This window comes from Triturus cristatus, chromosome 9 (assembly GCF_964204655.1).
Source record: "Triturus cristatus chromosome 9, aTriCri1.1, whole genome shotgun sequence".
NCBI lineage: Eukaryota > Metazoa > Chordata > Amphibia > Caudata > Salamandridae > Triturus > Triturus cristatus.
Window position 1 is genome coordinate 179,637,882 of NC_140592.1, and position 24,447 is coordinate 179,662,328.

Sequence of the window (24,447 nt, forward strand, 5' to 3'; positions counted from 1 at the left end):
TGGAAATAGATAGATGGCTCATGGGAAGATCGATCCATGCCACCAGGAGCTTGAAACTAGCTTTAATGTGGTGGAGGATCCCAGCAAACCTAAATGCAGGTCTTTATGCTCAGCCGATATTAGAAAGGTTAATACTGACAATGGATGCCTCAATGGATGATGGGGAGCTCACCTCCAAGAACTTTCAACTAGAGGCCTCTGGTCAGATGCAGAGAAGAGGCTCCACATCAATGTGATGGAACACCACACCATAAAACTAGTTTTACAGGCATTCCTCCTCAGATTGGCAGGTCAATTAGTCCTTGTCAGAGCAGACAACACAACATCAATGTTCTAGATGGTCAATCAAGGAGTAACATGGTCCAAAATCCTATCAGAAGAAACTCAGCTGCGTTGGAACTGGGCCATTTCTCAAAGGATAGACATTGCTGAGAAAATAGCCCAGGCTACCAGAACAATCACGCGGATGAGCTCTGTCTGCAAATAATGGATTGTCATTAGTGGTAACTAGAACAGAAACAGATAGATTACATTTTCAATCAGTGGGGTCATCCCACAAAAAGATCTTTTTGCCACTCCGAAACAACAAGAATTGCCCGTGCGTCGCAATCAGGTTCTGGCTTCCTGGGGCGTTAGGCTACTCTTTCAATTCGTTGGTCCAAGATATTTGGCTACGTCTTCCCTCCTTTTCCCCGATCCCCAGGGTTTTGAAGAAGGTGAAGCTATACTATTGCACTCTGATCTCCATTATTCCGGCATGGCCTTGCCATTACTGGCACAGTGAGCTGCTGCAGTTGTCAGCTCGTCCAGCCATTTCTTTGAAGGTGCATCCCAGAATACTTTACCGACAGCATGGAGAGATTCTACAGCATGATCCCAAGTTGCAGTACTTGACAGCATGGTAACTGACCACTTGAATCTACTACAGGAATGTAATCAGATTCTGGCACAGGCTCGAGTTTCAGTGACTAATTAGACTTACAATGCAAAATGGAAGTGTTTCTGTGTCTGGTGCAGGAATAATGGTCATCATACACTTCAAATGAACTAAAATATTATTCAGTGAGAGTCCATTTTACTGAAGTCTCAAGATTTAGAAGAACTGAAACATCAGTGTCGACAATGTTTTCCTAAAGGATCATTAAACAGTTTATGAAATAGCTCTTCAGAGCATTTCCACCTCTATGACAGTCTCTGGTTCCATGGGAACTTAATAAAGTCCTCAACTGATGTTACCTCCTTTTGAGCCTATACAGAAAGCACACTTAAAATTTGTTTCTTGGAAAACCGATCTTGTTCTAACTCTAACATCCACCAGGAGAGTGGGAAACATTCAAGCATTCAGCATCAGGGAACCTTTTCTCTAGTTATTGAAGGACAAAACCAACCCTAAATTAATTCCAAAAGTTCACTCTGATTTTCATCTAAATGAATGTGTCATTGTTAGATTTTGCTTTCTAAACCGATCTTCAACTGCAGAAGCATTGTTACATTCTTAGGACTTATGGAGATATCTCAAATTCTATATAGACAAGACAAAGGACATACCCACATCAGAGCAGCTGTCGTTTAGTCAACCATGAAAGGCCAAGCCCTGTCCAAACAGGGTATAGCCCATTGGCTCTCAGCCTGCATTGCTTTCTGTCATGACAAGGCTAATCGTCCATGGAAAAGTGAGGATGAATTCCACCAGGGGCATGGCTTCAACCGTGTCCCTCTATGCTGGGGTGCCCTTGAAGGACACCTGCACTGCAGTCACTTGGAGAAGCAGTCATACGTTCATGAAGAACAACTGCCTAGATGTGGGCGCAGAAGCTGACACAGCAGTGGGACTGGTCTGAGAAACCTGCGCTTTGCTGCATTTTATAATGTGTAATGCTTACTATTCTGATTGAGGTATGTGAATACATGAAAGATTCAGTGTTGGAGAAGAAATTAGTTCCTTACCTGTAACTCCAGTTTTCCAACATTGATATATTTTATATATTCAAATGCGACCCTTCCTCCTCCCCTGTCTGACGCTCACTGTTTTTGATTCTCACACTTGTGCTTTGAAATCTGAGCTATGGTGGCCTCTAGGGTAGGAGAGCTTAAGCTTCCACCTCATTGGCTGAAGTTTGGGTTCTTTCAAAGGCGGTGGATGTGCTACTAAAGATACTATGTTGTTTCAGGCTTATGGCCCTCTTGCACTGTATACTGTATGCTGTATATTTTTACATTGTTTACTGCTATATTAATGTACTGGGGATTCCCACTCTGACAATGGGGAATGATTCGAGCATTGGAATATATCAAAGATATCAATGTTGGAGAACTACAGTTTCAGGTAAGTACCTAATTTCTTACAGTGGATAGATATGAAGCATGTTTAACTGTCCCACAATTTACAAATAGATGGCTGCAATGGGAGTGAATGTTGATGTCTAGAATTATTCATATAAATTCAAAAATATATTTCTTATTACAATGGACTCGAGTTTTTATACTCTACACTAGTGTGACAGTGGATTTCAATCCGCTTCCACCCACATCATATATTTTTGTAACAATGCAAATACATAAGTATGTTATATTTTGAGAATAAATAATCACTAGGTATCTTTCATTACCACAGTAACACCATGCATTCAACAAACTGACAACAAAATTGAAGGATAATTTGGGTTAATAAAAATCTCTTAAAATATAGAAGGTGGTAAATGGAATAATTTAAAAGTAGCAGATTTGAGTTCAAGCGACTGCGTTCACTGACATGGAACAGAAAATAAGGGTCCTCTAGTCAGTCATCAATTGGATTTATTTTTTGTTCAGAAATTTACAACATGTGGACTTAATGCTTTTGCCTGATCAATTTCTTTACATTTGTCAATTTATTGTAATAACATACTAGACAATTACAGTAGCTTTAAATAAAGACACCATTTTGTGTTCAGATGAAGAAAATACGAACCAGTTCATCAAAAGTAGTAATAGGCAATTGAAAACACAACATATTCAAGCATTTCACAGCCAGCATACATGCAGTTATACAGAAAATCGTTCAAATATGCACTATTAAAAAAATTGTGACACAGAAAAATTAAAGTTGAAATGCAACATTAATGTAGCATTAATGGCAGCCTGTTTAATGGTTCAAACAGTTAAGCTTAAGAGAGGCCTTCAGCTTTGGCTAGGCTTCATTTGCTCATTGAAACTCACTTTGTCCTGCTGAGAGTTATAGCATTATTACTTCTCTTCAAAAGATTCTTTAGTTTCTTAAGCCAATTGCATTGACTAATTTTGTTTTCCAATTGAAAGAAATATACTCCTTAGTGTTGGTGATATCAGCGCTTTTGATGTGAACCTCATTTTGGGGAACTGTGATTTAATGGATGTGTCCATGAGAACTATTGTCCTTACATTTTTGTGATGCCTGTTCTATACATCAGTGTAAAAGATTAAACATAATAAAAAATTGGGCAGGTTCACTGTGTTCTTCTTCGGGCCACAAGTGACACCTAACAAATATGTTAGCACATGGTGGTGAAACGTTTGACTGTTTTGTGTTCTATATTTTACTGGCCGCTCCTCCAACACCACTTAATGGCCTTACTCCCATTAACTAACAGATTCACCTCAAATCATTTAGGTTACTGAGCTAACTAAGAAATTGGGCAGAGACAGTTATATGAATACTGTTGGCCTCACTTGTAAGAAATGACAGATAACTTTTATAGATTTAGAAATAAGTGGTGTTCAAAATTCTAGCTGGCATAAGTGAATTTTCTGTGATGGGTAATTGAATAATACTTTTCTGGTTAATGCTATTTGGGAAGAACAATTCCAAATCTTAGAAATAGTCTTGAGACACTACAAGGAGCAATCCTGACTATCCAAGCAATTAGAGGGCATGTTGGAAAAGGTCATACAACACACCAAATACGTGTTTGGGTGTTTCAGACTCTCTGGATTAATATCCCAGCCTTCATCGATTGAGGAACCCAAACAAGCCAAACCTAGGACACAGCTGTTTTAGACTCAGCTTGGTATTATCATCAATGTATCTATTATAAAGAGTTTGTTCTGTTGACTTCAGAAGGCAACCAAGAAATAGGATCTGCACTGAGATAGACCAGAAGGCTGTCCTAGGTTTGCAGTTTGGCTTTTAGCAATTCCTGTTTTGAAATCCCTTAACTATGATCAGATATACATTTTGTAAGAATCTGAATCTTACATTGAACTGGTAGCTGTGCCTATTCCTTGTGGAGACTTTTTTTAATTTTTCTTTGAGCCCTCCATGGAAGAATGTGTTCTTTCCTTGCTCTCTCTCCAACCACTTGTTCTACCTACCCCTCCAACTTCCACTCTTTTTTCTCCCCATTTATAATACTTAGGGGTCTTTTATTATAGCGGGTGGATCGCCACCGCCCTTATGGTGGTGGCGATCCGTCCACCAAAAGTCACCGCCCGCATAACTTTTCCCCCCGCCACATTACGATGGCGGGGGGGGGGACCCCGGCGGACGGGAAGACCGTCAGCCGGTTTTCTGCCAGTAGGCAATCCGCCAAATTCCCTACCGGGCGGAAAAGCCCAGCAATATGGTGGCGGTGCCTTAAAGGCACCGCCATCTATATCAGTATCATGGCTGTGAATTGCCTTTCCGTGGCGAAGACTCCGCCATGGAAAGGCATTCGTTTTTTACTTTGGGGGCCCATTGTGGGCCCCCAGGATGTTCGGGGGTTTGTGTGTGCACTTGGGGGGTACCTATGGTACCCCCCCTGCATATGCATGCACAACGTGGCAGGCACCGCGCGGTGCCTGTCACGTTGTGCATCCAAATGCACAACATGCCTTTTTTGCATTGCTGCGGGTGCTGCTGACAGCACAGCCCGCTGCAATATGAAAAATGCGGAATGCGCCCGCCAGTGTGGCAGGCGCATCCTAATACCAATCGCGGGACTGCCGCACATATGGCGGGCGGTCCCTTCTTCCGTTACGAAAGTCCGCCCGCCATCGTAATAGACCCCTAAGTTTCTGTTTCTCTGTCGGGTGCTTCCTTGCCTTCTCTCTTGCTGGTATAAGTCACTATCTGTTGATGATCCTCTCCTCATTGATTTCGTACACAGCAAATTTACTGTGTTTCATTAGTGGCTTAATGCATAGTGTAGTGGTGGCTGCTAGGGAACGGGGGTGGTTGGGTGGGGTCGGATAAAAAAAATATATATATCACCTACCTGATTATGGCTGCAGCTTCTCCTGTGTCCTCTTCTCTTACTGGCTCCCGGCAGCACACAGGTTCCCCTAAGCCAATCACGACGCTGCTGTCACCAGCATGACAGCAGCTTTGTGATTGTTCTGAGCGGCCTGTTAGGCCACTTAGACAGTGCCTAGTAGCCTTGGGACTGTTCTCCACCCTGCTGTGCAACACATCCAGGTGCATGACTGTTTGGCAGGCCTAAGACAGCTGGCCAGACTGTCATGTGCACTTACTGTACACCAACCACTCCTCCTCCCAGTGTCCCCAGCCTCACCCTGCCCCAACCCGCCCGTAAGCCCATACTAAAAATAAAGTGATAATGTTTTATTAGAATTGTATTTTTCCTTTTTCCACTGCTCTTAGTGGGGTGATGCTCCTGCACCTTAGCGGAGGAGCCATTGCTGCCATAGTGATGGGGGCCCCCCTGCAAAAAATGAGGGGCCATCAAGTCTCCCATATATCAAAGCTATTCATTGGTGTTGGGATGATTAAGTACCCCATAAAGGATCTGGGGCCCTCTCTATGGTTTGGGGCACCCCTGCATCGCAGGAGCTGCAGGGGCCTATGTTACACCCTGTGTTCCATGCATGCCATGTTTTACCTCTTGCGGTTCCCATTTTTATATTTTGTTTTGCTCTTTTGCATTCTGGATTCTATGGGCCATATGTATGAAGCCAAATTGCGATTGCAAACGCTGAAATTCGCAATTTAGGCAGTGTGCATTGTAGCACAAAAAAAACCACTCGCAAAATAATTTTGTGATTCCCTATTTTGCGAATGCATTTAAGGAATCCTAAATTGTGATTCCTTAAATGCAATGTAAGAAGCACCCAAGTTGTGCGATTTTGGCTTAAGGAATTACAAATTACCACCAACTTCAGGTTGGTGGTAATTTGCAATTTCTTTCAAAAATGCACTTTTTTGCATTTCTCAAAGTGCTATGTGGTGCACATACATGCCCTTAGGGCATATATGTGCGCCACATGTGCACACATGCTTATTTCAGGGGTGCAACAGGGTGTCCAATTGACACCATTGCAACCTTGAAATTGCATTCTCAATTTGCGATTATCTAATTGGGAATCGCAAATTGAGAATGTCTTCCCATTCATTCCTATGGGCCTTCTAGCCCATAGGAATGAATGGGAAGGTATTCCTTATTTGCGAATCTCAATTTGCGATTCGCAAATTAGGAATATGTAGGATTCGCAAAATATATAGCAGATCCTACATACATTTCATTTTGTGATTCTCTAATCGCGATTCCCTAAAAATCGCAATTTGAGAATCGCAAAACGCATTTTTCATACATATGGCCCCTGGTGAATTAACGCTTTTAGCTACTTCTCGTATGGGAAGGCTGATCGCCGTGTAGTTTTGATAAATTGGTCATCCAGAAGAGTTCCACTGAACTTCTGAAAATAACTGTCTTCCAAAGTAATTGCTCAGACCGCAACATTGTGTCAAATCTTTAACATTCTATGATGCCACCTAAGATCGGCCATCATCTTATCACCGTTGATGAATGGCTATGTTAACATAAACTAATACAATTCCGCATAGGTGGTTTCGCAGAAAATGTGACTCTGCAAAATAAGGTTTGCAGCAACAACTGCTCCCGAATATCATTTTACAGTGCTGAAAATGAATTGTGTCTTCCATAAATTAGTTTAAATATTTTTGTTTCGCTCTGATAAACACAAGAATGACTTTGGCAATTACTGTAAACGCGTGCTATTAGGATTTTACCCTGCTTCTCTATTATGAATAATACTAAAATGAAGACCGAATTTATATTGTCTATATATTGTCCTTGTTGTTTTCAATAGCTTTTACTTAATACATTTTCTTTTAATTTTGAGAACTTTGTCTATCAGCTTTGTGCAAAAATAGAAAAAAACAACATTGCTGCTATGATTGTGATTCGAAATTGTTGAATTATCTGTTTGGTAAATATTCTCTCTCCCTTTTTTCCAGCACTGGTTATGGGGAATGTTTACTTGATGAACCAATATCAAGAAGATACACTTTGCCTCAACAACTTCCAGGTCTAATGTACAATGTTAATAAACAATGTGAGTTAATTTTTGGACCAGGATCTCAGATGTGCCCAATAATGGTTAGTACTGTTAGAGGCGTTCTCAAAATCATGGTGTAAAAATATGGATTGCATGCTTATTAAAGTGAAAGTTGATATCTGATTTTGTACGTCATTTTTAAGTGTACTTTAAGCATTTAAGCAGGAACTGAGACGCACTGAAATGGTACTCAGCTTGATTGTATTACATAGAGAACATTGAATTGTATTTGAATCTATATTATTTTTACAACATTAAGCAGATGCAGTGCAGACGGCTCTGGTGTGTCAACACGGAGGGTGCTCACAAAGGATGTCGCACCCAGCACACGCCTTGGGCAGATGGGACCGCATGTGAACCCGGAAAGGTCAGTAACTCTGACCTAAAGCAACCTTACAAGAAGTTTCCCAAATGCGAAATACCCTTACCATTTCTATTTGTTGTCTAATTTACCGGTCTATGAGTTACTTAACTGAAACAGACCTCTTTTCTATTGCCGCTCTCCTCTTTTTGAACTGTATTCTGCACTTGTAACAGCTGATGTTCGCTGGAAGAAGTAATAGCTTCCAGTAACTATAATAACAGAGAACGACGTATTTATTGTTAGATGTTTTGAAAGTAAAAAATCACACTTATTGTTGTGCTAGGGAGAGATCAACACAGGGAATCTATATTGTTTTCCAAGCATTAAATGCTGCTGACATTCAAATTAAAGTTACTGAGACTGGCCCCCTCCATTGTAGAGCACATCTGATAGCTTAAACTATCTCTGATAGCTAAAGAAAAGATAACTTCGTGTTTTGCTCTACTGTACCTGCCTTTAACATAAAGTTATTGTTTTTACAGGTGTCCTAAAATGACACAGATAACTTTCACATTTTAGAAATTTGTAAAATTGAATAGACGTGTCTCATGCTAAACCAGCTACCGCCTCCTGGTGGAAACTCCGCTAAGGTGGAGGAGCATTACCCCACTGCGCAAAAAATGAAAATAAAATGACAATAACGTATCGTTACTGTCATTTTATTTTTCCTATTGCATGCAGCCTGTGTGCAGTGTAGGGCGGGGCTGGCCAGAGCAGGGGAGTAGTGGTTTGCACTCCCAAAGTGCGCGTGAACTGCTTGGCCGGCCCTCTTGGGCTGACCAACCAGTTCATGCGCACTTTGCATGTTCCTACCAGGCTGTTACACAACAATAGGGAAACCCAGTATTCAGCTGGAGCTGGGCCAATAATAGTATCAAACAGTTGGTCCAACCGACCAGTATTTGTAAGGAATGACACCCCATTCAACAAGTTAATTAAACAGTGACAAAAATATTGAGCATTAATCAAAGATTTCATATTGTAAATTCATCCATAATTCACAGTATCAATGGTTGCTGTAATAAACGTGAAGTGCAAACAAGTGCTCAGGACGGGAATGGAAGGGTATAAATGCTGATAATTACAATATTTACAATGATGAAAAGACCTGTCTAACAATGTTTGTATTGCTAACTAGTCAGATCCTAAGTAGCAAGACGCTGTGAATACGTATTGCATCATTCGCATCTGGGTATAAATTAAGAGTACAGGTCAAAGTAAAAGAAAAGTCGACGTTTAGACCCCAAAGAATCACGTAAGGCCAGTAGTTCCTTAAATCAGGGTCCTCAATACAACACTGCTTCGTGGGCGGTAAAGAACATATGGGGATGGGCTGAGAAGCTCCTATTCCAGAAAATGACACGTCTAGACGTGCGACGCCTCCTGAAGTCATCAACGTACTAGAGAAATAAACAGATTCCTTCTGATTTAATGTGATTGATGTCACTTAATCGCACTGTACCAAAGTAATTGAACATTATGACCAATCCTCCATGAAGATTTTAAATTAATTGACATTGGATCCCCCTAGTGTGTTCCTGCACTGTATCAGAATCTTGCCAAGAGAACTCTTGTTACTGCTTTTCTATTAGTAGGGTCCATATATGCTGCCATGAACATTTGATATGTGCCTTCTGTCCAAAACTTTTTATTATTCCCTATATGAATCACCAGCTCACCCTATTGAAGGCCTTCTCTGCATCTAACTTGTTCACTCCTTAACAAAGCGAGCTACCATTCTAATGATACCAAAGTTTTGTTGGTCTATCACGAAACCTGATTGATCACCTTGCCATCGAGAACATCATATCTTCCACCTGGGCTATTGGTTACAAGGGAGTGTCAAAAGGGGGACTTAAAGAGTGGCAAATGTTTTAGAAAAATCCCCAAAAAGTCGTTTGATCCCTGGGTAATTACAGGATTTGTATTCTGTCATGAAAACATAGACCTCTGCCCACAATATTGGGGCCACCAGTGCTTCTTCCTGCATACTTGAATGTTTCTAGGACTTAAATCACATAAAAAACTCTTCTTGAGTTCTTGCTGTCTTATCTCCCCTTGAGTATTAAGTGATCTAGACATCCCTAAACGCTGTCCTCTTTTTATTCCCCCAAACAATGTCCTCCTTATCATTCTTATTTGTGACATTATTGTGGTGCTGTATCACGTGCAAGGCATACATAATAATCTTTGTCCCTTATCAGATATCTAGTAAAATGACCTAGCAAGAAAGGCTTTTCTGATCCATTCAACCACAAGACACGCAGTTGCTCCCTAATGTTTATCATTGCTCTTTTTTTCACTTTTCTTTATAGGGTTTTACATGTATCATACAGAAAAGTAAAGCTAGGGACTACAAAAGGTTTTGTCGTTTTCGATGCTGTGGAAGAGAATTCTCCTTTCATCCCCACCAGTACCCACCGTCGCTCCTGCAATAGCAGCAGAAACTGTTTGTCAAGCAGTACAGAGGCTGTGGCAAAGCAAATGGTTGAGGATCAACTCTGCAACCCTTCTCCGCCACTTCCTCCTCAGCGTCCCAGGGAAAGCAGGTCTAGTTCACTTCCTCAACCCCATGCGGAGTTTGTGGTGGGAAGGGTTTCCCATTTTCTGCAGGTCTGGAAGGCCATCACTTCAGACTAATGGGTCTTACAAATTGTAAAAAGGGTTATTCCTTCCCCTTCCTATACATTCCGTCTACCATTCTTCTCCCCTCCTCCCGACCACCTGGTCATTCTGCAACAGGAGGTGTCAGCTCTCCTTCGCAAAGGAGCAGTGGAGTTAGTGCCAGAGAAAAAAATAAGGGCCAAGGTTGTTATGCATGTCACTTCCTGTTGCCCCTGTCTCCGCCCTATCTTGTATCTCAGGAGCTTGTACTTATTCTTCAAAAAGGAAAGGTTCAAGATGCTAACACTAGCTCAAGTCCTGCTGCCATTGGATTTTGGAGACTGGATGGTGTCCCTAATCGTGCAGGATGAGTACTTCCACATACCTATCTTGCAGCCTTTGGGTTGACATTGGCACCTCGAGTATTTAGGAAGGTGATGGCTTCGGTGGTGGCCCATCTTAGCCAGTCGGGCATCCCCAATAACAAAATCAGACACAAAAAGGGAGTGATTAAAGAGTCCAAAGAAATTCATTTAAATGTTCAAAATTAAGTTTGATGTTGAAGCATTTCTTGAGAGACTTATCCCATGAAAATATAGTGCTTCTTAGATATCCAATAAAGCAGGAGTCATGAAATGATGTTTCAAACCAAAATTTTCTTTTCTTTATTCTTTCAGTATTCAACATCAGCCCAGCTAATGCAGTTCGACCCCAAAATGGGACTTCATCAGGGCTTTATTCCGTTTATCCAGTGAATTATCGTCAATAGTATAGATCACAAAGGTTGTGTTTCCTTTTCCTCATTGGAACCTGTGCCTATTGCAAAGATGGACGGGGTATTCCTTCCACGTAGAGCCTTCTCATGTCCACTACCAGTTTGTGGTACTGCCCTTTGGGTTGACATTGGCAACTTAAGTCTTCACGAAGGTGATGGCAGTGGTGGCGACCCATCTCAGTCAGTCGGGCATCCCCCATCTTTCTGTACCTGGATTACTGGCTCCTCAAAGCCAGTTCACCGGAGTTGGTGTCCTGCCATCTGAAGTCGACAGTATCTCTGCTGCTGGTCCTGGGATTTCCGATCAACATGCCCAAATTTGACTTGTGGCCCTTCTAACCAATCCAGTTTATAGGGTTGGTACTGGACACCAACCTTCTGTGCGCCTTTCCACCTTCGCAGAGAGTCTGAGACATCCTGGAAATGATTTCCTTCTTCCAACCAGGTGCGAGAATTCCAGTTTTAGAGTCCTGTGATTCCTAGGTCTGCTGGCTTCCTATGTTCTCACATGCATTTTGGCACATAAGGGCCCTGCATTGGTGTCTCCATTGACAGTGGCTGCACTTTGAGGAAGATCAGGCGGGCTCCATTGTTATCTCTCTCAGCACTACGACGGAAGTGGCCTGGTGGAGGAACGAGGCAAACCTGATGTGCGCAATGGCCTTCATTCCTAAGCCAGCTGTGGCTATGATAGTGACTGATGCTACCACCGTCAAATGGGGTGCCGATCTGGAGATTTGAGGTCTCTAATTTCCAAAGGAAAAGGTGCCTCTCATCCGCCTGTTCGAATTGAGGGCGATTCGACTGGCGCTCAAGGCCTTCTTCCACCATTGTCAGTTGGTCTGTCCAGATCTTGACAGGCAACACAACAGTGATGTGGTATATCAACAAGCAAGGGGGAGTAGGGTCTCACCTCCTTTGTCAGTAAGCATTAAGAGTGTTGTCTTGGGCACAATGCCATGGGTGCAGCTCATTGCAATCATGTAGCATAGTCTCTGTATGTCAAAGCTGGTATTCTGAGCCCGCGTCATCTTGCTGATCACAAGTGGTGTCTTCTGCCTGAGGTAGTCCTGGACATCTTTGCTCAGTGGGGCACTCCTAAGGTGGACTTGCCCACTTCCTTGAAAAAATGTTCAATGACTGCAGTTCTGCACCCTCCAGTATCTGTTTAGGGGAGCCTTGAGGGACGTGTTTCAGTTGAGGTGGAACTTTCAGCTGAACTACACATTTTCCAAGCTACCCTTCATTACTCATGTTCTGAGGAAGATTTACCAAGACAGGGCGCAACTAAATTTTATCAACCGTATTAGCCGAGAAGGGGGTTGTATGCAGACCTCCATTGCTTCTCCACATAACTCCCAATCCGGCAACCATTCAGGGCGGATCTTCTCTCTGTCGGGGTAATGGTTTTGCACCTGCCTCCAAGACCTCCACCTACATACTTGGAAACTGAGCGGGGACAACTGAGCTACTTTCAGCTGCCACTGTAGGTGGTAGATGGCATTTTATCTGCAAATCACCCCTCTACTAATTCGGTCTATTCTGATAGATGGACTTTGTTGCATGGTGTGCATGTGTTGTAGTTTGCCTGGCTCAGAGGTGATGCGCCATTAGCACTGTGAAGTGTTATTTAACCACCTTGTCTGCTTTCCTCAGCCTACTGGATTAACCTTCCCTGTTTAAATCCTGGGTTGTCATGCATTTTCTCAAGGGCCTGACCAAATTATTTCCTCTCAATCCTTTTGTGGTTCTTCAATAGGACTTAAATTTGGTTCCTACATTTTTGACTGGGACTCCTTTTGAACCCCTTGGCGGTTGGACTCTTCATATGTTAACCATCAAGACTGCGTTTTTGATTGCAATAATGTCTGCTAGGAGGGTTTGTGAATTTCAAACCCCTGCTTTCGTCCTCCTTTTCACTATTTTCTTTCCCTCTGACAAGTTGTTGATGCACACCAGGGCAGCTTTCCGTCCCAAAGGAGTAACTCCGTCCCATCTTGCCTAGGCAATCACCCTTCCGACTTTTCACCCTCCCTATCATCAGGTAAGGGAGGAGGAGCTGTTGCATTGGTTAGAGCCTTGGTGAGCTGTCAACTACTACCTAGACACACCAAAGAACACAGGTTGGATGATCAGCTCTTCGTTGGCTACTGTGGTGCCACAAAAAAGAAAGGAAGAGCTTCAGAAAACAATGTTCTCAAGATGGGTTATCCTCTGCTTAAAACTTGCTATGCCTTGGCCTAGAAAGAGCCACCTAGAAGGATCCATTATCATTCCACCATAGACAAATCTACCACTTCCGTTGTAGTGCAAGGCATCCAATTGCAGATATTTGCAAGGCAACCACTTGGGCCTCCCTGCATCTCGACTCAGAAGTGAGAAGAGAGGCCACTTTGCTAGGTCGGTTCTAAAAGACATCCTAGTATAATCATCCATCAACCTTACTCCTAGTTAGGGTATTACTGTAGAATCTGTTCTACAGGTGAGTAATCTGCAAGTGGAAGTATCCATCAGAAGAACAAGTTACTAACCTGTGGTAGCAATCTTTCTGGTGGATACTCCATATACCTGCAGATTCATCACTGACCCACCCACTTCCCCGTTTGATAGATAATTTATAGAAACCATTTAATAAGATCCTATTGTGCATTCATTTGGTATGCCAAAATGTTTTCACTGAAGTCATTCTGCACTCTCGCCTCGAAGGCCTAGAAAAAATGGAGTTTTACTGAGGTTGCTATGCCAGGGTGGGCACTAGATGGCCTCTGTGGCGTCATCTGATGTCACTTCTGGCGCCGACTGAGTCCAAAGCTCTCTACTGGTGGCCTTGAAGCTTTGAAATTTCCAGATCCAGTGTGACGCCTGGGGTTGTTCTACAGGTGAGGAATCTGCAGGTAGATAGAGTATCCACCAGAAAGAATGATACGGCAAGTAAGTAACTTTTTCATTAAGTCTCGGTAAGACATTCTTTTTCATCCGTTGGGTCTTGCCATAAAGGGAGAGGTTGAGTGGGGCCCACGTTAAAAGTCTACTTTGATGATCCCATGTAAGGGGTTCCAAATTGTTTTTTTACCAATTTCTATGTTCCATGTACCATCAGAATACATAGGTTTTACAGGGTGTCAGGGGTCCATGAGAATGGGCTCCTTCCAAGAACACTCACCTGCAGAACTGCTGGTGCGCTTTTTTAATTCTCCCTGTTCTGTATTTTTGTTTATTTTAGTTTAGTGTCTACCCTGTTTTTAATGTAAGCCCCTTACCTGCATTTTAAATTGGTTTTTCACCGCGTTGGAGCGGCTCCTCTTCCCTGACAGCTCGCGCTTGCCGGCCATATTGGGGGAACTCCGAGACGCCTGCCGGCGCCATTTTGGAGGGTGACGCGCTAGTTGTCACAAGGACACTAGGCGCCTATTTAAGGGGAACAGTTTAGGTGTGCTGCCTGACATTTTAACGCGCGTATCTCGCGCTTTGCTGACGAGTGGCTTGACACGCGCAGAACTGCTGGTGCGCTTTTTTAATTCTCCCTGTTCTGTATTTTTGTTTATTTTAGTTTAGTGTCTACCCTGTTTTTAATGTAAGCCCCTTACCTGCATTTTAAATTGGTTTTTCACCGCGTTGGAGCGGCTCCTCTTCCCTGACAGCTCGCGCTTGCCGGCCATATTGGGGGAACTCCGAGACGCCTGCCGGCGCCATTTTGGAGGGTGACGCGCTAGTTGTCACAAGGACACTAGGCGCCTATTTTAGACGGAAGATGGCGCGCAGCGGATACGCGCAGCGGGACCGCCGTAATTCCGCCGGAGTTACGCCTGAGTTCAGCCCGTCTGCGCCCGTCCGCGCTGAGGACGGGCTGCAGGCTGGGCTCGACTCTAGCACCTCCGTGCCTCCCGCACTTACAAGGAGATGTTACCTAGTACATGAGCTCTTAGCTCTGAGACCCCCGCCTCGACACTGTCATTACAGTTGGTCGCCAGATGAGCTTACACGCTACTCTTCCTGTTCACGGTGTCATGTGGTGCTCTGTCCCTTGGCTTTTCGAGGTAAGGTACGTGCTAAATTCCCGTCACCTCTGACTCCCTTACCCCCTAGAACCGGCTTTCTGATTAATGCTCGGTCGCTCATAAAAAACAACATCGCCTTCCACGAGTTTGTCAATGACAGGCAACCCGACTGGGTATTCGTAACTGAAACTTGGGCATCTGCCTCGTCGGGCCATGATCTGGTGTTGGCAATCCCAGAGGGCTATACCCTACATAGACTGGATAGAGTGGGTCGGAGAGGGGGGGGGTTGGCAATTATTTGTAGGGCCCCACTCCTGTGCTCCACTAAAACACTGTCTGACCCTGAAGACGCATTCGAGGCCTTATACTTCTGTATAACTTGCTCTCCGACAGAGTCCTTTACGGGTATCCTGGTCTATAGACCACCGGGCCCTAGAACCAGCTTCTGCTCTGAGCTGTTCCGTATCCTGGAACCTTACTTTGATAAACCTCATTTTTCTATTCTGGGGGATTTCAACTTTCATTTAGATGATGTGGTTTCCAGGGATTCTGCCCAGCTCATTGATGCGCTGGAAGCTTGCGAGTTTATTCAGCGTGTAAAACATCCGACGCACAGGGCTGGCCACACCTTGGACGGGGTGTTTACCAATGATCCCAGACTCTCTGTTGGCTCCCCCCTCCCCTTGGTCTGGTCGGACCACTTTGCGGTTCCCTTAGGTTTTTTATGCGCCACTAAGGATCTTCTCGCTGCCGCGCCTTGCAATAAAACTTTGAAAAGAGGTTATAGGAATATTAATAATTATGCCCTTGTTCCTTTCCTAAAAGACTGTGGTATTTCCGGCTCAAGAGATGCGGATGGGGCCGCTCAGGAGCTGGTTAACTCTATCACCGTTGCGGTTGATACGCTAGCTCCCGCCTCTCTACGCTATGTCGCGCGGCGGAAACCATCTGCACCATGGTTTACGGAGCCACTTAGACTCTTAAGACAATCCTGCAGGACTAAGGAGCGGAAATGGCGTAAGTCATGGGCGCCTTCTGACAGAGATGATCACAAACGGACACTGCGCGAATATAAATCTCAAGTTACCAAGGAGAAGCAGGAATATTTTGCCAAGTTGACAATGGCGCTTCCTTCATCTAAGGAGCTTTTTAAGATTGTGGACTCATTGTGCTCGCTTCAGACCCCTGACCCTGTGGTGGCTTCGCAGGAGCTCTGCAACAATCTTTCCGATTTTTTCTATAATAAAATCTCGGATATTCACTCGGCCCTTGACAATCAGAAGAAGTTGCTGAATGAGCATTCTCTGAATAACATTAAGGTCTCGGAATGCTGGGGGAAAGATCCACTCATCTCTCTTTCCTACTTTCCGCCTCTCTCTCTCTCGAGGATCTCAACCTACTGTTGGATCGGATTAAGTCAGCCTCCCCGGCCGATCCTTGCCCGTTGAAAGTTCTTAAGGACTGTCGGGAATCACTTCTGCCTCCACTACTGGCAGTCATGAACGCGGCCTTGACTCAGGGCAGCTTTCCAGTGGTCTGGAAAAAGGCCATAGTGAGACCCCTCTTAAAGAAATCCTCCTTGGATCCGGGAGTGATGAAGAATTTTAGGCCCATCTCCCTCTTGCCTGCTCCTGCAAAGATGCTTGAAGCCCATTTAAACTTTCACCTTTCTGCTTTCCTTGATTCCTCTGGGTTCTTAGATAGTTCACAGCATGGTTTCAGGAAACTTCACAGTACCGAATCTGCTCTGACTATGGTAGTGGATAACATCCGGCGTAAAGTTGATCTGGGTCAGTCTACGATTCTTGTTTTGCTGGATCTGACTGCAGCATTCGATACCCTGTCTCCCTCCACCCTTACATCTCGGTTGAGAGAGGCAGGGGTCGCAGGACAGGCTCTCAGCCTTTTGGACTCCTTCCTGCACCAGAGAGAGCAAAGAGTTCTGCTGGGGGATTACCTCTCCCCTCCCAAATCTTTGCAATGTGGAGTGCCCCAGGGCTCGGCCTTGAGCCCTACCCTATTTAATCTGTACGTGGCCCCCCTTGCAAGATTAGTTAGATCGCAGGGGATGGAGGTTGTATCCTATGCAGATGACACTCAGATTATGGTGTCTCTTAACCATTCTCTGAGTGTCTCTGCCGCGAACTTTAGGGCCTGTATGCAGATGGTGGCTGAGTGGATGGTGCTTAACTCCCTAAAGCTTAATGCCGACAAAACGGAGGTCCTTGTGTTCGGCAAAGATCAAAACATCTGGTCCAATGAGTGGTGGCCTCCTTCCCTAGGAACTTGCCCTACTCCCTCCTCTACGGCTAGGAACCTTGGGGTCATTTTTGACACCTCACTTGCCATGAACAGCCAGACTAACAGAACCGTGGCTACTTGCTGGGGAATTATTAAAATTCTTAAACGCATTATTCATTATCTGTCCCCGCAGGCACGAAAACAGACAGTCACGGCCCTCGTGGGCTCCAGATTAGACTACTGCAATGCACTATATGCGGAGTCTAATAAATATCTGATACAACGTCTGCAGGTAGTACAGAACGCTGCCGCTAGATTTGTTCTAGGACTCCCCAGGGACTCTTCGGCGACGATGGCCAGGAGGAACCTGCATTGGCTCCCTGTCAGATTCAGAATCTCTTTCAAACTTCTCTGTCTCACTTACAGGGCCGTGCAGGCTGGCCCCTCAAATGCGTTGGGGTCTCTACTTACACGATATGTCCCTGGCCGGTCTTTGCGTTCTGCAGTCGCTAACAAGCTTGTGGTCCCCCGCTCTAAAAAAGCCAGATGGGGGAGCAGAGCTTTCTCCACCGTTGCGCCTCTACTCTGGAATGGCCTTCCTCTAGAGATTAAGGCGCTTCCCTCTTTGGCCTTGTTTAGAAAAGCTCTTAAAACCTGGTTTTTTATAAAGGCATATCAGTAAGCTCTCATGTGTTTTTTCCAGTCAGCTTTTATGTTAGGCGCCTTGACGCCCATTGGGCTAAGTCTGCGCGTTATAAGTTCCGTTTCATTCATTCATTCATTCAGTGGGTGGGGGGTCATATGGGCGGTCAAAGTCATGGCTTCACATTTATCCTAGTTCACTTTGTATCCCGATAAGCTTGAGAATCAGAAGGCCAGTTCTGTCGTGGCTTTTAGTAAGTACGTTGGATTGGAAATGTCATCAGCATACAATGATATTTTATTATTGACTCCTGGGGTTGGTATGCCTTGTATGTTATGTGAGTTTCGAATGGCAATCGTCAAGGGTTCCAGAACACAGATAAATAGCAGGAGAGAAAAGGGACAGCCCTGTCTTGTACCCCTGTGGATAATGAAGGGAGTAGAGACCTGGCCATTACAAGCCACTATTGCCGTTGGCTGACTGCAAAGTTTTTGGACCCAAGTCAAGACTAAATGACCTCTGCCTATGTGTTGAAGCACGTGGAACATTTAGTCCCACTCAACGCTGTCAAATGCCTTTTCAGCATTAAGAGAGACTAGTAGTTTTCCATCTTTGTCATTGTGCGCCTGTTGGAGACCGTGGAACGGGGCTTGGAGATGGAACATGGAGGAGAAGTGAAGAACAAACCCCACTTGATCTCAATGTATTAAAGTGGGAATGACTCACTGTGGTCAAAGTTATAGTTAGTTCAGATAACTATAACTCGCGCGATCGCAATCCACTGCTGATGACTTCACATATTACATCACTCATAACATGGTCAGTGGCATCACTCATGACATCACTGATGACATCATCCTTGTGATAGAGTGGCGGTCGCGCGAGTTATAGTTATCTGAACTAACTATAACGGGGGAATTTCATTGCTTTTTTACGAGTGAAATGTCCACCTAACTATAACATGTGTGAAACCTATGGTTTTTTAAGTGAATTTGCAAGGTTTTTTAAATGCTAATTCCTAACTATAACGTGTGTGAAACCTATGGTTTTTTAAGTGAATATATATATATATATATGTGTGTGTGTGTGTGTGTGTGTGTGTGTGTATATATGTGTGTATATATATGTATATATATGTATGTGTATATATGTATATATATGTATGTGTATATATGTATATATAAATATGTATGTATATATGTGTGTGTGTATATATATATGTGTATATATATATATATGTGTGTGTGTGTATATATATATATGTATATAAACATATATATATACACAGCGGGAATACCTGGAAGATTTGTTTATTGACAGCAGGGTCGGCATGATATATTTTGGCGGATTGCCTTAATCATATGCCATAGTCACCAGTGTTCTGCATCGGTCTGCTTTTGAACTTTACAATCGTGCTTCCGACATCGAACGCCGTATTGGTGCCGACGATGGAGATCCAACTCGCGACGTTGTGCGAGCCCGCAGCAATGGAGATCTACTCCTCGATGCCGATCGTCGCTGGGTTCACGACGGCGGAGGGTGTGACGTACCTGCAGTCTTCGTCGGACGGCGAGCCTGCCATTGATGGTCTTCTTGTAGACCTTTTCGCTGCCGGTGGAGGTATTTTCATGCGTAACTGGGAGAAAAGCAAGCCCCCATGGCCACCCCACGTTTCTGCTGGTATACCTGATGTTGGAAAAGGAAGTAATTATTCTCTAAACACATAGAAATCATAGTGAGTAACATCTTGTTATGAAAATACATTCCCATGGCTCTGCAGTTCCGATAATATTCACAGGCCCTGACCCCATCCAAGTGTTGAATACTGGTGTATAGGGCCGTAACGTCCATAGAGATGAGTAGCAGATCCTGGCTCCATGGAACATTGACCAACTTCCTCAAAAGTCCCCAGTATCCTGTATGTAGGATGGGAGACTTTTCACTTGCTCTTGTAAAAAGTGGTCGACATATTTTGACACATTCTCCAGCAGGCTACCCCTGGCTGAAATGATCGGTCTGCCAGGGGGCCTGTCCATTCTCTTGTGTATTTTCGGGATGAAGTAAATGACTGGAGCGATTGGGTGGTCAACCTTAAGAAACCTGAATTCATCCATTGTGATCAAACCTGCCGATTTCCAGGCTAACAGTTTGCTGTAGCAGTTCTGACGTGCTGCATTCATCACTTTGAGAGTACTTAATTTGTAGCAGTTGCGATTATTAAGGTGGGCAAGAGCTTCTTCCATGTATTGGTCCCTGGGCCACAGGACCACGTTGCCCCCTTTGTCCGATTACCGCACTATGACATTATTGTTGGTTCTCAATTTCTGCATAAGTTGGAAATATTTATTGTCCTGGTTGCTGTATTTCCTCGGTGCCCTAGCTGTCATAGAATACAGGCTTTTCAATTCTGTTGCTACTTTCTCACTGAATGAATCCAAATTGTCCTTCAACATTAGGGGATAAAAAGTGGATTTTGCTCTGAAGGGTGTTCTGGCCATTGATCTATCCAGAGGTGTGCTGCTCACATCTCCCGTAGCCCCTTCTTGCTCATTTTGCAGATGTTGTAGATCCCTTAGCAATTCCACATCGCCCGCAATGAGATTATTGTAATTATTGCCAGCACCAACCAGACCTTGTGGTCGTTCCTCAGATGTATTAACTGGACCTTGAAGAGTAAAGAATTTGCGTAGTTTTAATTTACGCACAAACTTGTAGACATCAACCCTAGTCTCAGTATATTTGAAATTCACCTTCGGGCTGTATGATAATCCTAATGCAAGGATATCTGTTTCCTCCTCGGTCAAATTGATGTTTGTTAAGTTGACCACGGTCCTATTGATGGCTGGATTTACACTTGTGATTATCTGCGCTTCCATCCCCTGTTTGATTTTTTGTTGCCACCGTTTCCGCTTATGGTTTTGACGGCGCCTTGCCGTGCGCTTTTTGTTATTCCTTCTATTGGCGCTTGCGCTGCTGAGACATTGGGGGCACGTGGCCTCAGGGTTTGTTTTCGATCCTGTCGCATGCAACTGATTTCCTGGGCAAGCGATGCTCGTTGAAACCCCAATCCCACATTGGATATTAATTGTTCCCCCTCCGATTCACTATCAATGGCAGAGCTGAGGTCAGTTATTGATGAAGATGCCAGTTCCTCGCCCGCTCGTGAGTGAATCTTGGGATCATTTGCCATTACACCAGCTTTGACTGGGTCATATTTTTTGGCAAACGTAAAAACCCGCCCCTGTTCATAATCAGATTTGTCCCTTTGGAATTTGAAAGTTTTTAACGTTTTTTGATAACTTCCTCATCCCTGGCAAGCGTGCAATCATTTCATCCCTGTATTTGGTTTTCTCTGGTGTGTCATTAAATTCCGCAATCGTCTTTTCCATGTCCTCTATTTCTTTCTGTAATGCCGACTGGTCACTAATGGCATATTTGACCAGAACTTCAACCAGCCTTCTAGAGGAATCTAAATTAACGGTAGCCCATTCAGTCATATATATATAGCTTCATATATGTTTCTCAAATATATGTATATATTGTCTCCGGGGTCCCCGCGCATGGGCGGGAATATTCATATGCTTATGACTATGGATAAGGATACCCCTGGAAGAGAACTAGGATTACAGGTAAGTAATTTATCCATATTGGATCCATTAGGAGTCCCCTTTCCAAGGAGTTATGGGAAAGGGGAAGGTCGGGCTTATCTATATATGGATTTTACTCCAAATTCGAGTTACCTCCTAGTATAGACTTAAGGCGGGAGTGTTAGTGCAGAATCCTAAAACTTATGTGTCTGCTCTACTATCCACAATTGTGCTTTTAACTGTTTTTTTTAACCAACTATTTTTTTTTTTTGACTCCGAAGTCATTTTCCCTCTGACCATCTTTTACATAGCATCACTTAGAGTTGCTCTACTTATGTCTGACTCATCGATATGTGCTAGGCCATGGGCACATGCACACATTATCAAGGGGGCCAAAAGGTTTGGTCTGTGGTTTGACAGAGGGCCACATTGATACCAGCAGGGTGACAGTCGGCGAAAGAAGTGGTTGTAAGGTGGGCGCTGGGGAAGCGAACCATGCACATCAAAAGGCTGAATTGCACCTTGTGAAACCAGAAAACCTGGAACCAATCCAGGATTCCTCACTTGAACGAATTGTGTGATCCTAGGTAATTGTTATATTTCACTTTGCCTCCTTTTTCTTCATTATCACTTACAAGAGGACCTCGAAATACATGACTTCAGGATGTGCACTGTACGAAACCTTCTCTTGTGTTTTATTTAATGAACTATAATGTTGTTTTTGTTTAATAGCAATTCAGGTCCCTCAATGAGTGCACATGACAACTAACTTGCTTCTTAGTTCACCGTTTGTTTGCATTGCTGCCAGTGTGGGGAGAAGAATGTTTGCAAAGTATCACTTTTTAAAATAGCTTATCAGTACACTGATATAATCTGATTTAGTAAGATGAAAAGCTACTGCATGTTAATGAAACACACGTTTTGCATTTTTACGAAACTTTATCCTATTTTTACACATTTGTTGCCAGGTGTCTAAAAATGAAGGTGTTCCCAAACTTAAGTGGTGCAGGACACCTTAGCTACATCCTTTCTTTAACTTAAAATAACCTGTAATAACGGCTTCCACATTTACCTCATATCTTTCTCATTGTTAGTGCTGAGTTGTGAAAACAACAGCCCAGTGCTGCTGCTGACCAAGGGGTCGCATGTAAAGGAGGTCACCAGGACTGCAAGTGATCCACTCTTGCTCCAAGGTCGTACTTTGAGTATCACTGCTCTAGAGTCTAGGCAGACTTGTATAGCACCAAGTGTCTCAGCAGTTTTAAACCCGACGAGCGTTACATGCCTAATCTACCTTTATATCTATGGCCTTTGCCCAACTCTCTAAGCACTTTTAAACATGACTAGCGTTACATGCCTAATCTGCATTTATATCTATGGCCTTTGCCCAACTCTCTAAGCACTTTTAAACATGACTAGCGTTAAATACCTAGTCTGCCTCTATTCCGTGTACCTAGGGGCTTTGCCCAAATCTCTAAGCACTACTTAAATCAGGGTGATCTAATATTATTACCAGTCCTATTTCCATTAGTTGTTCAGTGAGAAAAAACATATTTATTCTTGAATAAGTACAATGTATAGCCGAAAAGGACACTAAATCCCGTAAATTATCGATCACATTGCTTGCTGCTTTCTTTTATGCCCTCTTTCCCAGTCAAGAACTATCCTATTTTTTATTCAATACCCTCTTACAGTCTCCAGACAGTAATATCACCTCCCTTCCCCGCAAAGAACTCAATACATTTTGTAAAACTTTTGGAACACATTTTTCTTGGCCTTGGTTCAGAGTATACAAAGCGATCACTGTCTATGTTACAGCGCAGAGTTTACCTTTTACTATCACATACCGACCTATAGTCAACCCACATGTTTTGATATTCACTGTACAGTGTACTTGTTTCTGATAATGCCTGGACACTCTCGGTGTCTCCTTGCTTAAGTGGGTTTCCTGTAATGCCACAACTTCGACGTTGATCACATATAACTGAGCATGTACTTTGAATCATTTCACAGTGGAATTCAATCCCCTGACATAAAGGGAAGGACCCTAAACTATAATGTAGAAATGTGTTAAGGATCTTAAGGATTTTTTCATTCTGTGACTCAACTCCCACAAGTAAAGAACCCCTCCTATCCACCAGCAGTGGTGGTTTGTGACATATAAAAATGGCGGGTGTTACATACATTAAAACATACATATACATACAGACAAAAATAACATTTAAAAAAAATTGAAGAAAAAAATAATTGTTTCACTTACCTTATCCTGCAGCACGTCCTTGATGCTCTTCAGTCCCTGGCTCCAGACATGAGGTGACGTCACACAGCCACCTACCTTATCCAATCCAGATGCTGCTCTCACGCTTTTAAAAATGTTAAGCAGAATGAGTGTGGCATCTGGACTGGTTGGAGCAGGCTGCCTCAGTACTCTCAGTATTTAAATTGCGCATCTCGGGCTGGCTGTAGTAAGATAGCTGTCCAAACCTACATGCACACTTCAAACTGAAGTGGCCACTCCTCATTACTGCCAATCAGTAGCGATGATGCCCTTGTCCCACCCCCACCCTCCGTTTAGCAGAGAGTAAAAAATAAAATGGTAATAAAATCATGCGTCATTATTTTATTGTTCACTCTTTCTGCAGCAATGTGGGGAACCACCGCTGTCCTCCACCTTCACATTAACTGAACCATAGCTCCCCAATCGGATCCTTATATTTACAGGATGGCCCTGCAGCCAATCCCCTTATGTACGCCTACCACTTGCGACACCTACCGTTAGTCACGTAGACCTTAATTTCTCTGTTGATGTCTGTAGCTGTCTGGAACAATCACCACCCTGCTAAGACCTGAGTGAAGAAAGTGGAATTAGATCTGGCATACTTTTTAACCTGAGATTTCTCTTTAGGTTATCAATGATGTTC

The 24,447-nt window shown here is 43.6% G+C and overlaps 1 protein-coding gene across 1 annotated transcript in view; it reads left to right on the forward strand.

Moving 5' to 3' along the window:
* Positions 1–24,447, forward strand: part of ADAMTS9 (ADAM metallopeptidase with thrombospondin type 1 motif 9) — an 876,266-nt gene that overhangs the window by 225,114 nt on the left and 626,705 nt on the right. The window contains exons 10-11 of the mRNA XM_085624697.1: positions 7,214–7,355; positions 7,574–7,681. Of these exons, the coding sequence (XP_085480823.1) occupies positions 7,214–7,355; positions 7,574–7,681 (250 nt within the window). The remainder of the gene's footprint in view (positions 1–7,213; positions 7,356–7,573; positions 7,682–24,447) is intronic.